The sequence below is a fragment of the Notechis scutatus genome, chromosome 4 (genome assembly GCF_049901735.1).
Source record: "Notechis scutatus isolate UNSWTSFEM ecotype Mainland chromosome 4, rNotScu1.2, whole genome shotgun sequence".
NCBI classification, from domain to species: Eukaryota; Metazoa; Chordata; class Lepidosauria; order Squamata; family Elapidae; genus Notechis; species Notechis scutatus.
The window spans coordinates 3,496,772-3,515,498 of record NC_142012.1 but is presented as its reverse complement, the minus strand read 5'-3'; the positions used below and the strand labels follow the sequence as shown (position 1 = coordinate 3,515,498).

The window sequence follows — 18,727 nt, the reverse complement described above, 5'->3', positions numbered from 1 at the left end:
TGCACCCAAGTTATTCTTCCGCAGCCGACAACTGTGATAATAGACTTGACAGGAATAATTCATGCAATCAGTTCCTATGAGAAGAACCACGTGAGGCCAGGAACTGCCGCTCTCGCTTCCCCAGATGGGTTTGCAAAAGCGTCCCGAATTCCCTCACGGGTCCCTTGGGGAAATGCATGCAAAAAAAGAGATGGAGCACAGAGCAATTCTCCATAGGTTGCTCCACGGATTCTGAATCACCACACAAGAGACGAGCAGACAACATTCAAGGTACGATGTGTTCGTATTATATATTACTGTTGTTGTTGTTGTTGTTGTTGTTATTATTATTATTATTATTATTATTATTGCCATGGTGGTGCAGTGGTTAGAATGCAGTATCACAGGTTGACTCTGCCCACTGTCAGCAGTTCGATCCTGACCGGCTCAAGGTTGATTCAGCCTTCCGTCCTTCCGAGGTGGGTAAAATGAGGGCCCAGATTGTTGGTGGGGCAAGAGGCTGAGTCTGTCAACCACTTAGAGTGGGCTGGAAAGCACTGTGAAGAGGTAGATAAGTCTAAACAGGAATGAAGGGAGGGAGGGAGGGAGGGAGGGAGGGAGGGAGGGAGGAAGGAAGGAAGGAAGGAAGGAAGGAAGGAAGGAAGGAAGGAAGGAAGGAAGGAAGGAAGGAAGGAAGGAAGAGGCTGACTCTGTCAACTGCTTAGAGAGGGCTGCAAAGCACTGTGAAGAGGTATATAAGTCTAAATGGGAAGGGAGGGAGGGAGGGAGGGAGGGAGGGAGGAAGGAAGGAAGGAAGGAAGGAAGGAAGGAAGGAAGGAAGGAAGGAAGGAAGAAGAGGCTGACTCTGTCAACCACTTAGAGAGGATTGCAAAGCACTGTGAAGCAGTATATAAGTCTAAGGGCTATGGCTATTACAGGCAGTCCTTGACTTATAACAGTTCATTTAGTGACAACTCACAGAAGGAATCCTGGCAAACATGAATCACAATGGAACGGCACTGAAAAAAGTGACGTATGACCGGTTTTCACGCTAACGACTATTGCAGCATCCCCAGGGTCACGTGATCAAAATTCAGACTCTTGGCAACTGGAATGTTGTTGGGGGTCTTTTTTTGACAGTTGCAGTGCTTCCCGGGGTCCCCTTTTGCAACCTTCTGAGAAGCCAAGCCAATGGGGAAGCCAGAGGTTCAGTGTTACTGACAACTTGACAACTGCAGTGACTCACTGAATAACTGTGGCAAGAAAGGTCCTAAAATGGGCCAAAACTCACTTAACAATGGTCTTGCTTAGCAACGGAAACTTTGGACTCAGTGGTGGTCATCGTAAGTCAAAGGCCACCTGCATCCTGCCAATAGCTCTGATCAGATTCCTGCCCCTGGCCAGGTACGCACCTTGCTTGCGCACATCCTCCACGGCAGCCACCAACTCGTCCTTCAGGTCTTGGCTTTCCTTCGCAATCTGTTCTCCTTTCTCCAAGAAGTTCTGGGTGGCCTGTTCAACCGACGCGGCTAAGACGTGGGCCTTCTTGGACCGGCCTTTCTTTTTCCCCGAAGGCCCTTTGTTGCTGGTGTTTACGAGGGTCGTCACCTGGGAAGGAGAAACCAAGAAAGCCAGTTCTGAGTATATCGATTGTCCTAAGAGACCCATTTCGGTATTTGTGAGAAGTCTGTTTCTTTTTCATTGGATGCTGAAGTTTTGTAAAGTTAATTTGAAGTAGGACACCAGCAGAACTTGACATGGTCATTAGGGTAGAATCTCCAGCTTGAATAGGGGGAATAATGAAGAGACAGAGAGACAGACAGATGATAGGTGCGTAGGTAGGTAGGTAGGTAGGTAGGTAGGTAGGTAGGTGGATGATGGATGGAGGGAGGGAGGGGAAGGGAGAAGAGAAAGAAAGTGAAAGAGAGAAAGTGAAAGTGAAAGTGAAAGTGAACGTGAAAGAGAGAGAGAGAGAGAGAGAGAGAGAGAGAGAGAGAGAGAGAGAGAGAGAGAAGTAACTCTTTATTGTCCAATTATGATTGGACGGACACACAAGGAATTTGTCTCCGGTACATAAGTTCTCAATGTACATACAAGCAACAAGTGATCAATCATGTTCATAATCATAAAATACAATTATCACAAGAGAGCACTCAATGATAGTCATAAGATACTAAATAAAAGCCATCAACATAAATCATAAATCCGGAGAACGGTAGGAAGCCAGGCAGACTTGACCTCCCTTAAAACCCCTGAGACCTTTATCGGGCTCTTCCCAAGCGAATAGGTTGACAGCAGTAAAGAAGCCATTCCAATCATCTCATTGTGTCGTTCTGGTTCCTTGTGCCTGGGAATCAGGTTAGTACAGGAGGAGGTTGAAACAAAGGTGGAAGGCAAAGGAGTCCCTGCAGTTGTTGCTGGCTACAGGGGACGATGCTCATCTCCATTTCAAGGCCAAGGCTGACTGAAGACATTTTCCCGGTCATGTGGCCGGCATGAGATCACAGAATGCTGTTACCTTCCCACCAAAGTGGTGCCTGTTTATCTACTTGCATTTGCCTGCTTTCGAATTGTTAGCTTGACAAGAGCTAAGGTGAGGACGGGAACTCACCCCGTCACGGGGCGCTTGGGTCTCAAACCTGGGCTGCCGGCTTTCCAGCTTTCCAGCATCTTAACCACTTAATTACTTTAACCACTGAAGCCTCCTTCTAATTATCATTTAAAGCTTTTCATTGTTGTTTTCATTGTTTAAGGCAAGGGTCCCCAAATCCCCAAGCCGAGGCCCAGTGCCTGGCCATGACCTGTTGGAAACGGAGGGAGAGCGCAGGTATGCATGAACCTACATCTCTGCAAGCTGCGTGCGCATGCACAAAACTATCCCCTCTCCCTCCCCCAACCCCTTCTGCCATTGGTCCACAGCGCCAGAAAGCTTGGGGCTATATAAATTATAAAGAATATTTTTTTTCAAGCTGAACGGTTTGTTATTTTAATAATGTTTCATAGTGTGTGACTGTATGTTTGCTGTTATATTATAAAACAACCCGAGCCGCTAATTATATAGGCAGCTCATACATTCTCAACCATGCCATCAGTCCACTTTCAGATCCAACTTATGGATGGGAAGCAGAGGTGGAATTCAGCCAGTTCTGACCCATTCTGGAGCGGAACTAGTAGCGGAAACTTTGAGTAGTTCAGAATACCCACCTCCGACTGGCCCCACCAACCCCCCATCTCTTCTCTGCCTCCCATCGAGTCCCAGCTGATCAGCTGGGTCTCCTTTGGTTGCCCTGCACAGGAGAGCGGACCTGGAAAGCAGGTTAGTGGGGTGGGGAGGGAAGGGGGATTTTGCACCAAGCCACATCACGCCCACCAAGCCACGCCCACAGAGCCGGTAGTAAAAACTGTTGAATCCCACCACTGATGGGAAGGGATAAGAAAGACAGTCAATGTGACCTCCCACCAGCTGCCTTTCTCATTCCCTGGGCAGGGAGAAAGGATCGAGGGAGGCTCAAGGGTTTGCGTTGGATCGCCTGTGCTACATCGTCAGTCAGGCGTAAAAAGAAGCATGGTGGCTTCTTGTGTGCGCAAGGGAAAGGGAGACGTCATCTGGACTGAAGTGATTTCCCTTCCACATCTCCAGAGGTTGAATACCACTGCATTTGGTAAACCTTTTCCAGGGCTGTGCTGCTGCTGCTGCTGGCTCCTATTCGAAATTTCTTTTTCAAAAATCTCACCCCTCTTCAATAGTCCTCGGACACTAAAGGTAAAATTATTCCTCTTTAGCCAATCAGCTCCTCAAACCCCTGGTTTATTTCTCCAGGGGCAGAAATCCACCGAAGACGACGCCTTCTCTTTGCCTTTCCCCATTTCTCTTTTCATAAAGCATTTGACAGCCTGCCAGTTCATTATTATTATTATTTTTTTGGGGGGGGGGGTCAGATCTCTTTGTGAGGCCTCCATCAAAATTTTCAACATCATGAAAAGTGGTTCTTTCCGAGCAATTTGACCAGGCGTTTGAGGAGCTGCTGCAGTGTAGCGCCAACGTATTAAGAATATACAGATCCATCTATCATCTTCACCCAATTAATATCTGTTTCTAAACTTGGTTTTCTATAGCAATGTTTCTCAACCGTGGCCGCTTGAAGAGGTGTGGACTTCAACTACCAACTATGCTGGCTCTGGAATTCTGGAAATTGAAGTCCACACCTCTTCAAGCGGCCACGGTTGAGACACACTGTTCTATAGTGCTCTGACCAAGGCTTCCTGAGACATTAACAAACACACATTAGTCCCAAAAACCTTTTGTTTTATTTCAACAGCTGTGAATTATAGTCATTCACAGCCCATAATGAGTCCCAAACAGTTTGTAAATAGTCCCACAGAAGTCCTTCAGGATAAATCTGATAAGCACCCACCTTTATCTTCCTTGGAATGCTGCCAATGACTAAATTGCCAATTAGTTAGACGAGGCCAAATGGAGCCCAAAGTCAACACAAAGCTTCAGGTTTCCAACCGACCAGTATGAACAAAGTTGCTTCCTGCAAAGGCTCCTGTCCCTTTACTCCTCCTTTATGTCTTATGGGAGGGGGCCAATCAACTCCAAGTCTTACTCCCAAGTCGCCCCTTTAGTTTTAACTGTTCTTGCCTTCTGGCAGCTGTGTGCACGTGCACACTGGGAACAGGCTCCCCCTGTTCCTCTTCCTCGCTGCTGTCAGATCCTAGAGGCTCCGGAGTCAGCACATAACTCCCAGATGGCCCTGGCTCCATCTCTGTATCGGATGCAGGATCTTCGTCCGAGTCCACTCCAGACTCCAGGACTGGCCAATGTCCCTCCCCACTGTCTGACTTTGCTGCCAGCTCCGCAGGCTGCTGGCGCACCACAACATATAGGATACATCCCACACTTAACACAGTAAATCACTCTCTATACAGGTAGTCCTCAACCTACAACTGTTCATTTAGGGACCATTTGAGGTTCTGATGGCATATTAAAAAAAAGTGACTTGCGTCCGTTTTCCACCCTTATGGCCGTTGCAGCATCCCCATGGTCATGTGGTCACATTCAGGTGCTTGGCAACCAACTCATAGTTATAACATTTGCAGTGTCCTTCAGTCATGTGAGGCCCTTTTTATGGCCTCCTGACGAGGAAAGTCAATGGGGAAGAAGCCCAGATTCACTTAATGACCGGGTTGCTAATTTAGCAACTGCAGGGATTCACTTAACAACTGTGTCAAGAAAGGTCATCAAATGGGGCAAAACTCACTTAACAAATGTCTCACTTAGCAACAGAAATTTTGGTCACCACACAATAAAACAGAAGTTGAGACTCTAGAAAGAGTGCAGAGAAAAACAACCTGGATGATGAGGGGACTGGAGGCTGAAACATATGAAGAACGGTTGCAGGAACGGAGCATGGCTAGTCTGGTGAAGAGAAGGACCAGGGGAGACAGGAGAGCAGTGCTCCAATATTTGAGGGGCTGCCACAGGAAGGAGGTCAAACTATTCTCCAAGGCACCTGAAGGCCAGACAAGGAATGTGGTAATATATTTTATTAATCATTTTATCATTTTCTGTAAGGCCTTTGTATAACTAGCAGTAAGTCTAGGAAGATGTGGGCATTCTTGGTGGGGGTAGGAGTATCTTTGCTCAGAGTGCCTCATTCTGTTTTGATTCTGCCAGTTTAGAAGGAATAGGAAAATGGGTGAAAGTTCAAGGTACAAGGTACACAGTTGTGCTTTCTCATGGGACTTTCCAAACTTTCCCATGAGACTTTCCGTGGCTGTATGATCTCATCCTAGCAAGGTAACATCTGGGACTTTCCAAGATTGTGTGTTCTCATGCTGGTGAAGTAATCTCCTGTTGAGGTCATTGTTTTCTGAATATGCATACTGTATTTTGCTTGTGTTTTTCTCAATAAATACTGCTACCTGAGTTCTCTCAGGGTTGGCATTTTTCTCAGAGACAGTTCCCTGTGTCTCATTTCAATGTCAAACCACCATAAATGGTGACCCCGACGTGATAGCTGGAAGGCTACGTTTCCCGCATCCTATACTCATCGTCGCGGACGTCGACTGGGCCCTCATCTTCTTCGCTGGACGAAGATAGATTCTTTTCGTGAGTATGGGGGAGATCTCTCGAAGGCTCAGAAAGAGCACATCAGGGAATTGAGAGGGATCATTGGGAATAGTTTTGGGTTTGGAATTGGCAGTAGGGTTGTGCTGTAGGAAAGAAAGAAATTGAGGACTTACTACAGTATGTTTGGAAAAATATTAAGTCATATCCAGAGGAGGTAGTATTAAAGTAGAGTCCTGGAAAAAGATAGGGAAATTTTTGCACGAGGAACCTCGTGCCCCTTCTTCAATTTTGTTAACCTGGAGGGTGATTATGGATGCGTTAGCTACTTATGAACAACCGCTCCTATCACCCCCGAAGAAGGTTTGCCGCTTTACCATGCGGTACGTTTGTTGCCGCCGACGGCACCTCCAGATAAATCTGGGGGACTGTCCGGCGCTAGCAATACTTTGTCAGAGGATAAGAGTTTACCTTTAAGGGTTCAGGTGGATGCAGTTACTGCAGCTATTCAAGAAGCAAAGAATAGAGGGGAATTATCAGGAGATGATTTGGTGGAGTTTGGAGTAGAAGTTCAACTTAATCCAGTGGAAATTGTCATGGATGCTGCATTAAATCCGCAGCGGGAGTGGAAGCCTTTACAGCTCAGAATTTTGAGGGAAGTTAAGCAAGCAGCAAAAGAATATGGTGTTAGAACACCATATACTCAGGCATTGTTAGAAGCAGTTGGTTATGGAAATAAAATGATTCCGGCTGACTGGAAAGCTCTGTTGAATATGATTTTAACTCCAGCTCAATATTTGGTGTTAGATCAGAAATGGAGACAGCTGGCAGTCCAGAGGGGAACAGCAAATGTTACCCCAGATCAGCTTTACGGAGCTGGTAATTTTACAACAGTGGAACAACAGAGAGATGGTATGCCTGAGGAAGGGTTCATTCTTCTCCCACAAATAATTTTTCAAGCCATAGGGTCTCTCCCTGACGGCGAAGGTGGTGAGAAGACCTTTACTAACATCAAACAAGGGAACAATGAACCCTATGAAAATTTCATTAGCAGACTGAAATTGGCTATAGAAAGACAAATTGATAATCAATTCGCCCAGAAAGAGTTGCTTTTTAAGTTAGCAGTAGAACAAGCTAACACAGATTGCAAAAGATTTTAAATCCACTGGTAGCAAGTGGAGAGAGAGAAATTGCAGATTTGATTAATGCATGTAGGAAGGTTGGGAGTCAGTCTTTTAACATGGAAACTTTAGCTCTGGCTTTACAAACAGGACATGCTCAAAAGGGAATTGTTTCAATTGTGGGAAGCCTGGACATTTTAAAGCGCAATGTTGGGCTCCTGGAGGAGGTCAAAGTCAGCAAAATAAGAGATCAATGGGACAGGGTGTTCGTCCTAAATCAGTGTGCCCAAAATGTAAGAAAGGATACCATTGGGCATATCAGATGCTCCTACAATTTTTACTGATGGAGGGAAAGTTTTTGGTGCTTGTGTTTGGAAAGATAAATCTGGGATTTGGCATACAAAAGTGACTTCAGAGCAGAAGTCTGCCCAGCAGGCAGAACTTGCTGCTGTAGTTTTGGCTTTTCAAAATTTTCACAATCAGGATTTTAATTTAATAGTGGATTCATTGTATGTGTATAATTTGTTACCCTTTGTAGCAGGTTCTTATTTGTCTCCTGGAATATCACCTGATATTTTAAGATTGCTTTTGCTGTTACAAGGATGTTTGGAGCAGTGTGTGAATGTGTGTTTTGTTGCTCAAATGCCACGCTCAAGACCATGTTGACTAAATTAAATAAAAAAGGAGGGAAGCTCCTGGGGCTTCCGGCGATTCAAGATCAATTAAATCTAGCTTTATATACTTTAAATTTTTTAAATTTGTCTGGTAACCCCCTGCGGCGCGGCCAGCAGGCATTTTTCTTCTCCTTCTACAGATGCGGTGAGACCTCGGGTGTTGGTGCGGTTTCTTCCAGATCCAGCATGGGTTCCTGCTGAGCTGATAACGTGGGGACGTGGTTATGCAGCAGTTGAACATCTTGGTCAAATTTGTTGGGTTCCTGGTCGGTGTGTTCGACCTGATCATTCGCAGGCACCTGTGAAGGAAGTTTCGGAGGAGCAGGATGGTGCATCTGTGGTTCCTGATCCTGCTGATTCTGCCTAATCTGTCCTGGGCTGCTCGGGTGCGGAGAGAGCAGCGACAGCATGTTCAGCGTGCCGGAGATTTGGGCGATGATTTGTGGACAGATAATAATTACATTAAAGATTTGCGCACAACTGCCAAAAACTTGAACATCACCAATTGTTGGTTGTGTATGCACCTTCCTGGGAGAGTGGGAGAAGGACTAACATTGCATGGAGTGCCTTTTGAGGAAAAAGATTTAATAAAGAATGCAACCTGGAGAAAACAGTTGTCTTGTGCTACAACAGAGCAATTCCAGATCCTAACCATGGGAGGTAATCTATGGACACAAATTTCTCGAGGTCTCATCCCGCCTTTGGGAATTGCTATGAACTATAGGGATATTCATATTTTAAATAATTTTACTGTTGCTATGTTTAATGATACTATAAAGAATATTAAGATGATTAATGTAGAAATGTCTGAAATTCGTACAGTTACTTTGCAAAATCGATATGCTTTAGATATTATGTTAGCTGCTCAAGGAGGAGTTTGTGCTTTAATTCATTCACATTGTTGTGTTTTTATACATAATTATGAGCCAAACATTACAAAAACTGTTCAGGACATGGAAGATCGTATTGCTCAGCATCAATCTGGAGCCGATGGGTTTAATGCATCATTCTGGGACAGTCTGTGGTCCTGGCTTCCTGATGGATCATGGTTTCGCTCCTTATTGCAAGGGGTTGTTATTATTATTGCTATATGTATCTTATTATGTTGTTTTATTCAATGTATTCCTAATCTATTACAAATGTGTACCTCAGTCTTCCGGCGTGTGGGATCAGGTCATGAGGAACTGTGTACTATGCCACTAAAACACCCCTATCTTTGAATAAATAAAAAAGGAGGGAATGTGGTAATATATTTTATTAATCATTTTATCATTTTCTGTAAGGCCTTTGTATAACTAGCAGTAAGTCTAGGAAGATGTGGGCATTCTTGGTGGGGGTAGGAGTATCTTTGCTCAGAGTGCCTCATTCTGTTTTGATTCTGCCAGTTTAGAAGGAATAGGAAAATGGGTGAAAGTTCAAGGTACAAGGTACACAGTTGTGCTTTCTCATGGGACTTTCCAAACTTTCCCATGAGACTTTCCGTGGCTGTATGATCTCATCCTAGCAAGGTAACATCTGGGACTTTCCAAGATTGTGTGTTCTCATGCTGGTGAAGTAATCTCCTGTTGAGGTCATTGTTTTCTGAATATGCATACTGTATTTTGCTTGTGTTTTTTCTCAATAAATACTGCTACCTGAGTTCTCTCAGGGTTGGCATTTTTCTCAGAGACAGTTCCCTGTGTCTCATTTCAATGTCAAACCACCATAAAGGAATAAAGGATGGAAACTGATCAAGGAGAGATTTAACCTGGAAATAAGGAGAAACTTTCTGACAGTGAGAACAATCAACCAATGGAACAGAAGTTGCCCTCGGAAGTTGTGGGAGCACCATCACTTGAGACTTTCAAGAACAGACTGGACTGCCCTCGGTCAGAAATGGTGTAGGGCCTCCTGCTTGGGCGTGGGGTTGGACTAGATGACCTACAAGGTCCCTTCCAACTCTGTTAATCTGTAATTGTGGTCATATGTCAAGGACTACCTGTATAAGACTGGTCATACAGACTGAATGGCTGAATAACTGGGGGTATCAAAAAAGGGCAAGATGGCAGATGAAGCACTATAGACACCCATAAAAAAGGAGTGAGGCCTTCATTATGCATCACGATAGACATTTTTAGTTATTTAACACTGAAGATGCTGGTCTTCCTTTGCATTGTATTCCGATAATATTTTTTATTGCATTAGGCACTTAGAAAAGTTTTGCCGATCAGACATATTCAGCAAAGAGATTTAGCGATATTTTTTTCTGAAAAAAGATGAGTTCTTTCATCTGAAATAGTATCCTCTCATTAAGTTGTTATTCCTCAATGTAGCCCATGGAATCACTCTAAAACTCTTGCTTCTTTTGAAATGCTCCCAATACAATTACAGCAATTTTCCTTACAATTTGGCATATCACTAAAATGCTATTCTCAGTGACCACCTGAGACACAAATAAAGCAAAAGAAAAAAGAAAAAAAAATCAAGGATAGTAACAGTGCTAAATATATAACCTCACTATAACGGGGTACAATCATCTAAATGGGCAGATACCACAGTTTCCTATTGTACACGATGGACTTTATGTGTGATGCCAAATAGCAACCTCTGAACATTTCACACAAATCAAACTCGCTACCCTGAGAACAAAAAATAAATAAAACCAAAAAAACTCAGTTCAAGGTTCAAACAGCTGCATGCTAGGGAAAATATCACTCATAAAAATATCGAATGGCCAATTACTAAAGTTGCAATGGAGTTTCTTAAAAATTATAGTAATTATACTGTTTGCTATGATTCAGATCAAACTTAGGGTATTCTTCATATAATGACTATTCTTCATATAATGATCAATAACTGCACCATGAAAAAAAACAATCAAGTAACTTGAACTGCCTTTTAAAAACCATCAAGTCATTTGAAAATGTTACACTGTACAACTGTACGGATATTTGTCCTAATCCATCGATTCAAATGAGTTCTGTGGAGGGGGAATCTTAAGTCAATGCAAGCCGTGTTTAACTCAAACCCTAACCCTAACCCTGTCTTTAACATTAGACTTAGATTGGTGTGGTGCTTAAGGAGGAGATGGTGAATTCCAGCCCCACATATGCATAATGGTTATCTTTTGAGAGATGAATGCAATGAAATTTCATTTTAATGTGTGTTGATTAGTATTCATTTAAAGTGTCGATACTATTCTATTCTATTTCTCTTCTATATTCCATTCCATTCTGTTCCTTCTTGGGATTCCCTGCACAATTAGGTATTCTGTACACTAACACCTGAAATGTATGCCCATTCCTATTGTTGTATACAGCCTGAAGCAACGTAGGCACAGAGAGTGCAAAGGGTGAATGAACAGAATTTTAATATTAAAACGGTAGAATTAAAGGGAACTATTCCAGATATAGGTCAACAAACCGTTCCTTCTCGGATATTCCCAGAGAGAATAGTTACAATAATTGACCTGGAAAATACAGTTATACTATTAAGTGGGGAGAGGGTAATGCATGTGGAGGTGGAGGTGTGTATTATAGAAGTTGGGAAAAGCCATTTGTCCAGTCTAATCTGCTCACAGGGGAAATCCAAATTAAATTATTTCCAGCATACAGTTCTTCAATCCTACAATTCTCTCCTTGAATGCATCCAGTGAAGGGAACTTCACCAATAATTGGTTCCTCTGCCCAACTGTTCTTATTGTTTGGAAGTTTTACTTAACTTTCCATCAAAATTGACTTTCATGAAACTTAAGACCGTGTCTTACATTCTGGAATGGACAGCAGGCTCTCCTTTATTTGACAATCCTTCCGGTACTTGAAAAATGCAATTATATCCAAGCTGGGTCATCTTTTCCAAAGCTAAGCAGACCCAATTTCCTTTGTGTTCTTCTAACACCTGCTTGCCACTCCTGATCATCTCTCTTTGTTCTTTCCACCCGTCTCTGTTGCATTGAATCATTCCTCAAACGCAGTGTCCAAAGAAACCTTTTACCCCTTATTCCAATTACAGAATTTCATTTGGAGAGCTAGATGATATATTTTTTAAAATGAGATACACCTTGTCTCAATAAAATGTCATTGTGTTCATTTTATTCAGTTGGTCCACTCTTTAACCTTTCAAGTTGAATTTCTCCTAGGATAATAGCAAGCTCATCCTATGCTGTATTTTCTGTAATTTGGATAAGCACTTCCTCTACCCCTTCGTCCAACTGTTTAATGAAAATGTTTGAGTACAATGATATGGTATCAGTAGGGGTACTAAGTGAAAAAAATGTTAATAAGTGTTTGTTAAATACAACACTGAAGAACCCGAAGGATTCATCCAGCTGGCATCGCATCCAATCCATACTTAATTAATATGTTAATCAAAACAATATAAGATTCTTGGACTTGCGGATGAGGTACTGCAAATGAAGATGGCTCTGCAAAAATGGAGCTAATGAAATACAAATGATAAACCAAGTAAGTGACCTGGATAACTTCTTTTTCTGATTGATTTTACAAAAGATGGGGACTTCATGATTGATTGTATCATCATTTTCAATTTCTAGAAACCACACAGATATTGTCCTTAGCATTACACTAGACAGATGAATCTGTGTGTGTGTGTGTGTGTGTGTGTGTGTGTGTGTATTAATATATATTATTCTATTCTATTCTGTTAATATTCTATTCTATTCTACTCTATACTATTCTACTCTATGCTATTCTACTTTATGCTATTCTATTCTATGCTACTCTACTCTAGTCTACTCTATTCTATCTATATAGACTAAAATGTGAAGTCATTATTTGTCTACAAGATTAGGGGCAAGATGTCCCAAAGCTGTTTTTTCCAAAAGGCAACTGGACTTTCTTGGGGTTTTTTCCCCCTTGAAAATGTTTCACTTCTTGGATGAGAAGTGAAACATTTTCAAGGGAAAAAAAACAAGAAAGTCCAACTGCTTTTGGAAAAAGTACCTTTGGGACAACCACAACCTGGATGATGGAGGATAGACACAGACATTAGGGACAGAACTATTTATCCCTAGAGGGGGCGGGTGACACGAAAATCTGGGTTAACGATATGAAACAAGGAAGGGGGCCAGGAGGCAGCTTTCTTTAATCCCCCAGGCCCCGAGACTGAATCAGAAACAGCCCATCATGACACTAAGTTGGGTATTAACGAGGGTTCTTGTAAATTATGGCAGGTACAAATTTGATTTATAAATATTATTATTTACAATAAATCTGTTTACAGATAGTCCTTGACTTGCAACAGTTCATTTAGTGGCAATTCGAAGTTACGACAGAACTTATGACCGTTGTGGAATGCTCATGGTCACGTGATTTACCTTTGGATGCTTGGCAACTGACTCACACTTATGGCGGTTTCCATGTTCCAGAGTCATGTGATTGCCCTTTCTGATCTTCTGACAAGCAAAGTCAATAGGGAAACCCGATTCAATGATCAACCAGGTTAGTAATTTAAGAACCAAAGCGATGCACTTAACAAATGTGGCAACAAAAGTCGTATAGTGGGACAAAATTCATGATCTTTCTAGCCTCCACAGTCATTCAGTGAATCTCTGCAGTTATTAAATTAGTAACCCGGTTATTAAGTGAATCCCCACTGACTTTGCTTGTCAGAAGGTTGCAAAAGATAGCAATAGCCCTGAGACTTATATGCCGCTTTATAAGTGCTTCCCAGCCCTCTCTAAGCAGTTTACAGAGTCAGCCTCTTGCCTCCCAACAATCTGGGTCCTTGTTTTACCCACCTCGGAAGGACGGAAGGCTGAGTCAACTTTTAGAAGGAAGGAAGGAAGGAAGGAAGGAAGGAAGGAAGGAAGGAAGGAAGGAAGGAAGGAAGGAAGGAAGGAAGGAAGGAAGGAAGGAAAGGAAAGAATAGCAGTAGCACTTCTATGCCGCTTCACAGTGCTTTTACAGCCCTCTCTAAGCAGTTTACAGAGTCAGCCTCTTGCCCCCCAACAATCTGGACCCACATTTTACCTTCTCGGAAGGACGGAAGGCTGAGTCAACCTTGACATGGTCAGGATTGAACTGCTGGCAGAATTAGCCTGCAATATTACATTCTAACCACTGCCTCACAAGGAAGGAGAATGAGAAAGGGAATTGAGAAAGGAAGGAAGGAAGGAAGGAAGGAAGGAAGGAAGGAAGGAAGGAAGGAAGGAAGGAAGGAAGGAAGGAAGGAAGGAAGGAAGGAAGGAAGGAAGGAAGGAATAGCAGTAGCACTTCTATGCCACTTCACAGTGCTTTTACAGCCCTCTCTAAGCAGTTTACACAGTCAGCCTCTTGCCCCCAACAATATGGGTCCTCATTTTACCTATCTCGGAAGGACGGAAGGCTGAGTCAACCTTGACATGGTCAGGATTGAACTGCTGGCAGAATTAGCCTGCAATATTACATTCTAACCACTGCCTAACAAGGAAGGAGAATGAGAAAGGGAATTGAGAAAGGAAGGAAGGAAGGAAGGAAGGAAGGAAGGAAGGAAGGAAGGAAGGAAGGAAGGAAGGAAGGAAGGAAGGAAGGAAGGAAGGAATAGCAGTAGCACTTCTATGCCGCTTCACAGTGCTTTTACAGCCCTCTCTAAGCAGTTTACAGAGTCAGCCTCTTGCCCCCCCAACAATATGGGTCCTCATTTTACCTATCTCGGAAGGACGGAAGGCTGAGTCAACCTTTAGTCAGTCAGGATCGAACTCTTGACAGTGGGCAGAGTTAGCCTGCAATACTACATTCTAACCATTACACCACTAGATGATCATATGGTCACGGGACTCTGCAACCGTCATAAATACATGCCAATTGCCAAGGGTCCAAATTTTGATCATGCAATTGTGGGGATGCCGCAGCAGAACATAAATACAAAGGTCCTTAGTCACTTTTTTCAATGCCGTTGTAACTTCGAGTGCTCACTAAACAAATGGTTGCAAGTCGAGGACCAACTGTAATCAATATCTACAACTTAAAGGCCACCATAAATTCTAAGCCTTTAGGTTCAAATATTTCAGATGAGGCTTACTTCGAGAATGCTATAGTATTTATTAATATTTCTTTTTTTAAAAAAATGAAACACAATAGAGCTATTGTACAGCTCTGTTTCTCTTCTGCAAATATTGAAAAACAAATCAATCCTTCCAAGATGCTTGGCAAGGCCATAGGCACCCTGTTTCCAATAGGAAAACAAAACGATTGTGTTGCTTCACTCTGCGTTGTTCTGAGATCTCGTCCAACAATTCCAGAAGCCAAAAGAAGGTTCTGTGCATGGGCTGAGTGGAAGCTTTCCTGACCTTCCTGTTAGCACGAAAAAGTAATGTGCATTGCCTCTATGCCCAGCTGAATCAGAAGTCATCATCCTGCTAAATTTTTTTTTTTTTTACTATTGACATACAAACAGCTGCACATAAATAGTAAGTGAGCAAGTGTATGTTTGCAGAAAAATGCCATAATGTGTTGGCATATGGAGATGATGTCAATTTCTGTCCACTTAGGGATTCACTGGAACACGCAATTGGGCCAGGTGTGCTAAAATCCTTTGCAGGCAGCTGTGTCTTGTTTATGTGTACATGGCTAAATTGGGGAGCTAGAAAGATGCTCAATGGATTTGCAGATGGCACCAAGTTGGAGAGAATTGCCAACACTCCAAAAAACAGCTCAAGGCTGAAACGGATCGTGGTAGACTTGAACTTTTTCTAACAAAATGCAATTCAGTGGCAAGAAACGTAGGGCTCATTGGGGTCCTTGTTGCTCTCTGAGCATGGCTGCTTTCTTGCAGATGTTTCATTACCCAACTGGGTAACACTGTCAGTGCTAGAAGAGAGTGAGATTTGTTCTCTGTTGATATGCAAGTGGCCTGCCCTGTCAGCAGTGCTGAGAGAGAGTTCTTGATGGTTCCTTGGTTAGAAACTGTGCTTTATTGCTTGATAATGTTTGTCTAAGTTTGTAGTTCATTGATTGGGGTATTGAATATATAATAGCCTATAAACAGAGCTCAAACCCCATTCCCTTCTAGCATTTATGGTGTTACCACGTTTGGTAATGAAACTTCTGCAATAAAACAACCAAGCTCAGAGAGCACCAAGGACCCCACAGTTCAAATATTCTCTTTTAATGTAGGGTTCTACACTTAGATAGCAAAATTAGATGTATGGCTGAAAGAAAAGCACACCTTGGTTAGCAGTTGGACTTGCCACAATTTGACTGTCCTCCTGGACCACAGGTTAAGAATAAGCAAATAACGTGCTGCAGCTACCCAAAATGCCAACGCATCCCTGGGCTGGATCAACCGTAATATAACGTTGAGGTCATTAGAATGGATAGCTCTGCTTTATTCTGTAGTAGTCACAACGCACCTGAAAGACCATGTACCAGTTCTGGTCATCACACTATAATAAGAGAAGAGCAACAAAGATGGTTTTGGAATCTAAGAGTGACAAAGAAGACTTCAGAGAACTGAGTATGCTTGGCTTAAAGAAGGGTAAACTGAGGGGGAGGCATGATGGTGATTCACTGTGTTCTTCCTTGAATAAGTCTCTTGAAATCGTTATTTATAATAACATTCAAACATCAAGCATTTGTACGTTTCTGTGGCTTAAGGGCAAGGATAAAGTTTGTGTAGGAAAAGAGATCAAATTCTTTCAATTTACAACGTTCTTGCCTCTTCTATTCTGCAAAATTGAACTCCTGGGCTCAACTTTTGTTCTAATTCTGCCTGCATCTCCTTCCAATTAACTGAACACAATGTGTGAGAACAAGGACGTATTCAGCATCTAGCAGGATCTCTCCAAACCTCTATAAAAGAATACATGATTTTCATATTTTCTGCTAAAAATAAAAGAAAACTTCAACACCGTTTCTGTATATTTAAAAGGAAAATGTGAAAAGAAAAGAAAAACATCATGTGCAGTTCCTCATCCTGGAAAGAAAGAAGGAAAAAATAACCTCCGCTTTCTGATAGAGAGATAATGATTTTTCATCAGTGCTGTGACTCTCATGGGTAACAAAAAATATGTTTGTATTAAAAGGTTCACTTGTACATATCCCTAAGATCCTTCATGGATCTTTCTATGAAAAAGTGGTCTGCTTTTTATTTTGTTTTGCTCCGAAAGCAAGGAGGAATGGAACCATGACTAGTGTATATAGCAAATTAGCTCCAAAATGAAAAGAAAGTCTGGAACTCAACTCAAAGCAGGAATTTTGAACTCCAGCTGCACTCATGTGGTTTCATCAATATCACTGACCCCTAATAAGTTAGAAATGAAACTGTGACTCACTCCTGTTACTCTGTTACTGACATGACAAAAGATTTGGTTGGATAAAATAGATCGAAAGACTTAAGCAATCCTCTGGTGCTTCTACTGCTTGTAGTTATTGATGGAAAAGAGATTGTAGACAAAAATAGGTATTTGAGCTCATCCAGCACGGCTCTTCTTTTGTTGTAGTTAACTGCGACTCAAATTCCACATCCAAGAGTGTTTTTACTATTCACTTACGACCACAATTGAACCCAAAACACCTGTGCTTAAGTGACACATTTGTGAAGTGAGTTTTGCCCCATTTTACGACATTTCTTGCCCTAGTTGTTAAGTGAATCACCGCAACCGATATGTGAGTAACCCGGTTGTTAAAGGAATCTGGCTCCCCCACTGGCTTTGCTTGTCGAAAGGTCGCCAAAGGGGATCCTATGACCCTGGGACACTGCAACGGTCGTAAGTATGAAACAATTGCCAGGCCTCCGAATTTTGATCACATGACCCTGGGGATGCTACCAAGGTCGTAAAGTATGTAAAAGGCTGATAAGTCACTCTTTTCAGTGCTGTTCTAACTTTGAACGACGATCACTAAATGGACCACTGTAAGTCAAGGACTACCAAATGTGTTGGCCAAGTAGAGAGAGAGATCCTCTCCGGGATGATCCCTGTTCCATCTGGGCTTTTAGGTCGTTTCTTCCCCATCATCTTGTGGCAGCTCCTCCTTTTTCTCATGTTCCTCTCCCTTTCCCCAGGAACACGGACTTTGGCTCTTCACATATAATGTGCCCATAATATCGTAACTTGAGCCTGGTGGTTTAGATCCTATGTGAGTGGTGGGGGTGGGCTAGAGGTGGAGCTCTCGCCTCACAATCAGGGGTTCGATCCTAGGCAGGGGCAGATATTTCTCTCTCTGGGCACACTGAGAATATCTCTGTTAAACAAAACTCCCCACTGGCGACAGGAAGAGCATCCGGCCCTTAAAACACGCTGCTGGCTCCATTCAGTTGCCCAGACTGTCCACCCCGCAAGGGGTTATGAGGTCATTAAAAGAGGATGATTTAGATCAGGGGTGTCCAACCTTGGCAACTTTAAGACTTGTGGACTTCAACTCCCAGAATTCCTCAGCCAGCAAAGCTTGGCTGGCTGGAGAATTCTGGGAGTTGAAGTCCACAAGTCTTAAAGTTGCCAAGGTTGGACACCCCTGGTTTAGATCCTATGTGGGAGCTCCGGGTTGATTTGATTTGATGACCCGTTTGTTTTCTTGGCTGCCCATCGTATTATTGGATTCTTTTCAACACTAAAGTTCCAAACCATCAATATTCTTCAAAGTCTAATTTTTTTCAGGTATCAGCTGATCTGGGGAAAAATCATGGTCCGGATGATGATTCTGAACTTTGCAGGCACCTGACTACCCTTCTGAAGACCTTCCACATGACTCTAGCAAATGCTAGACCCTGGCATGTTTCTTGGCCGCTAGATTCAGATGAGGGCTGATCCCAAACTATCGAAGGCACACACACACACACACACACACACACCATTTCAATATCTTCATTACCATTCCTGGGACTGGCTGCTTTCCCTTTTGCCTTTCATTTAGTTTTCGTTGTGTTTAATGGGTCCCATTTTTTCACTGTGCTTGACTTTCATT

The 18,727-nt window shown here is 42.7% G+C and overlaps 1 protein-coding gene across 3 annotated transcripts in view; it reads right to left on the bottom strand.

The window, feature by feature from the left end:
• The window catches only part of CTNNA2 (catenin alpha 2), a 520,748-nt gene that overhangs the window by 405,270 nt on the left and 96,751 nt on the right, over positions 1-18,727 (bottom strand). For all 3 annotated transcript variants that reach the window (XM_087962697.1, XM_087962698.1, XM_087962699.1), the window contains exon 3: positions 1,392-1,587. In XM_087962697.1, coding sequence (XP_087818823.1) covers positions 1,392-1,587 — 196 coding nt within the window. The remainder of the gene's footprint in view (positions 1-1,391; positions 1,588-18,727) is intronic.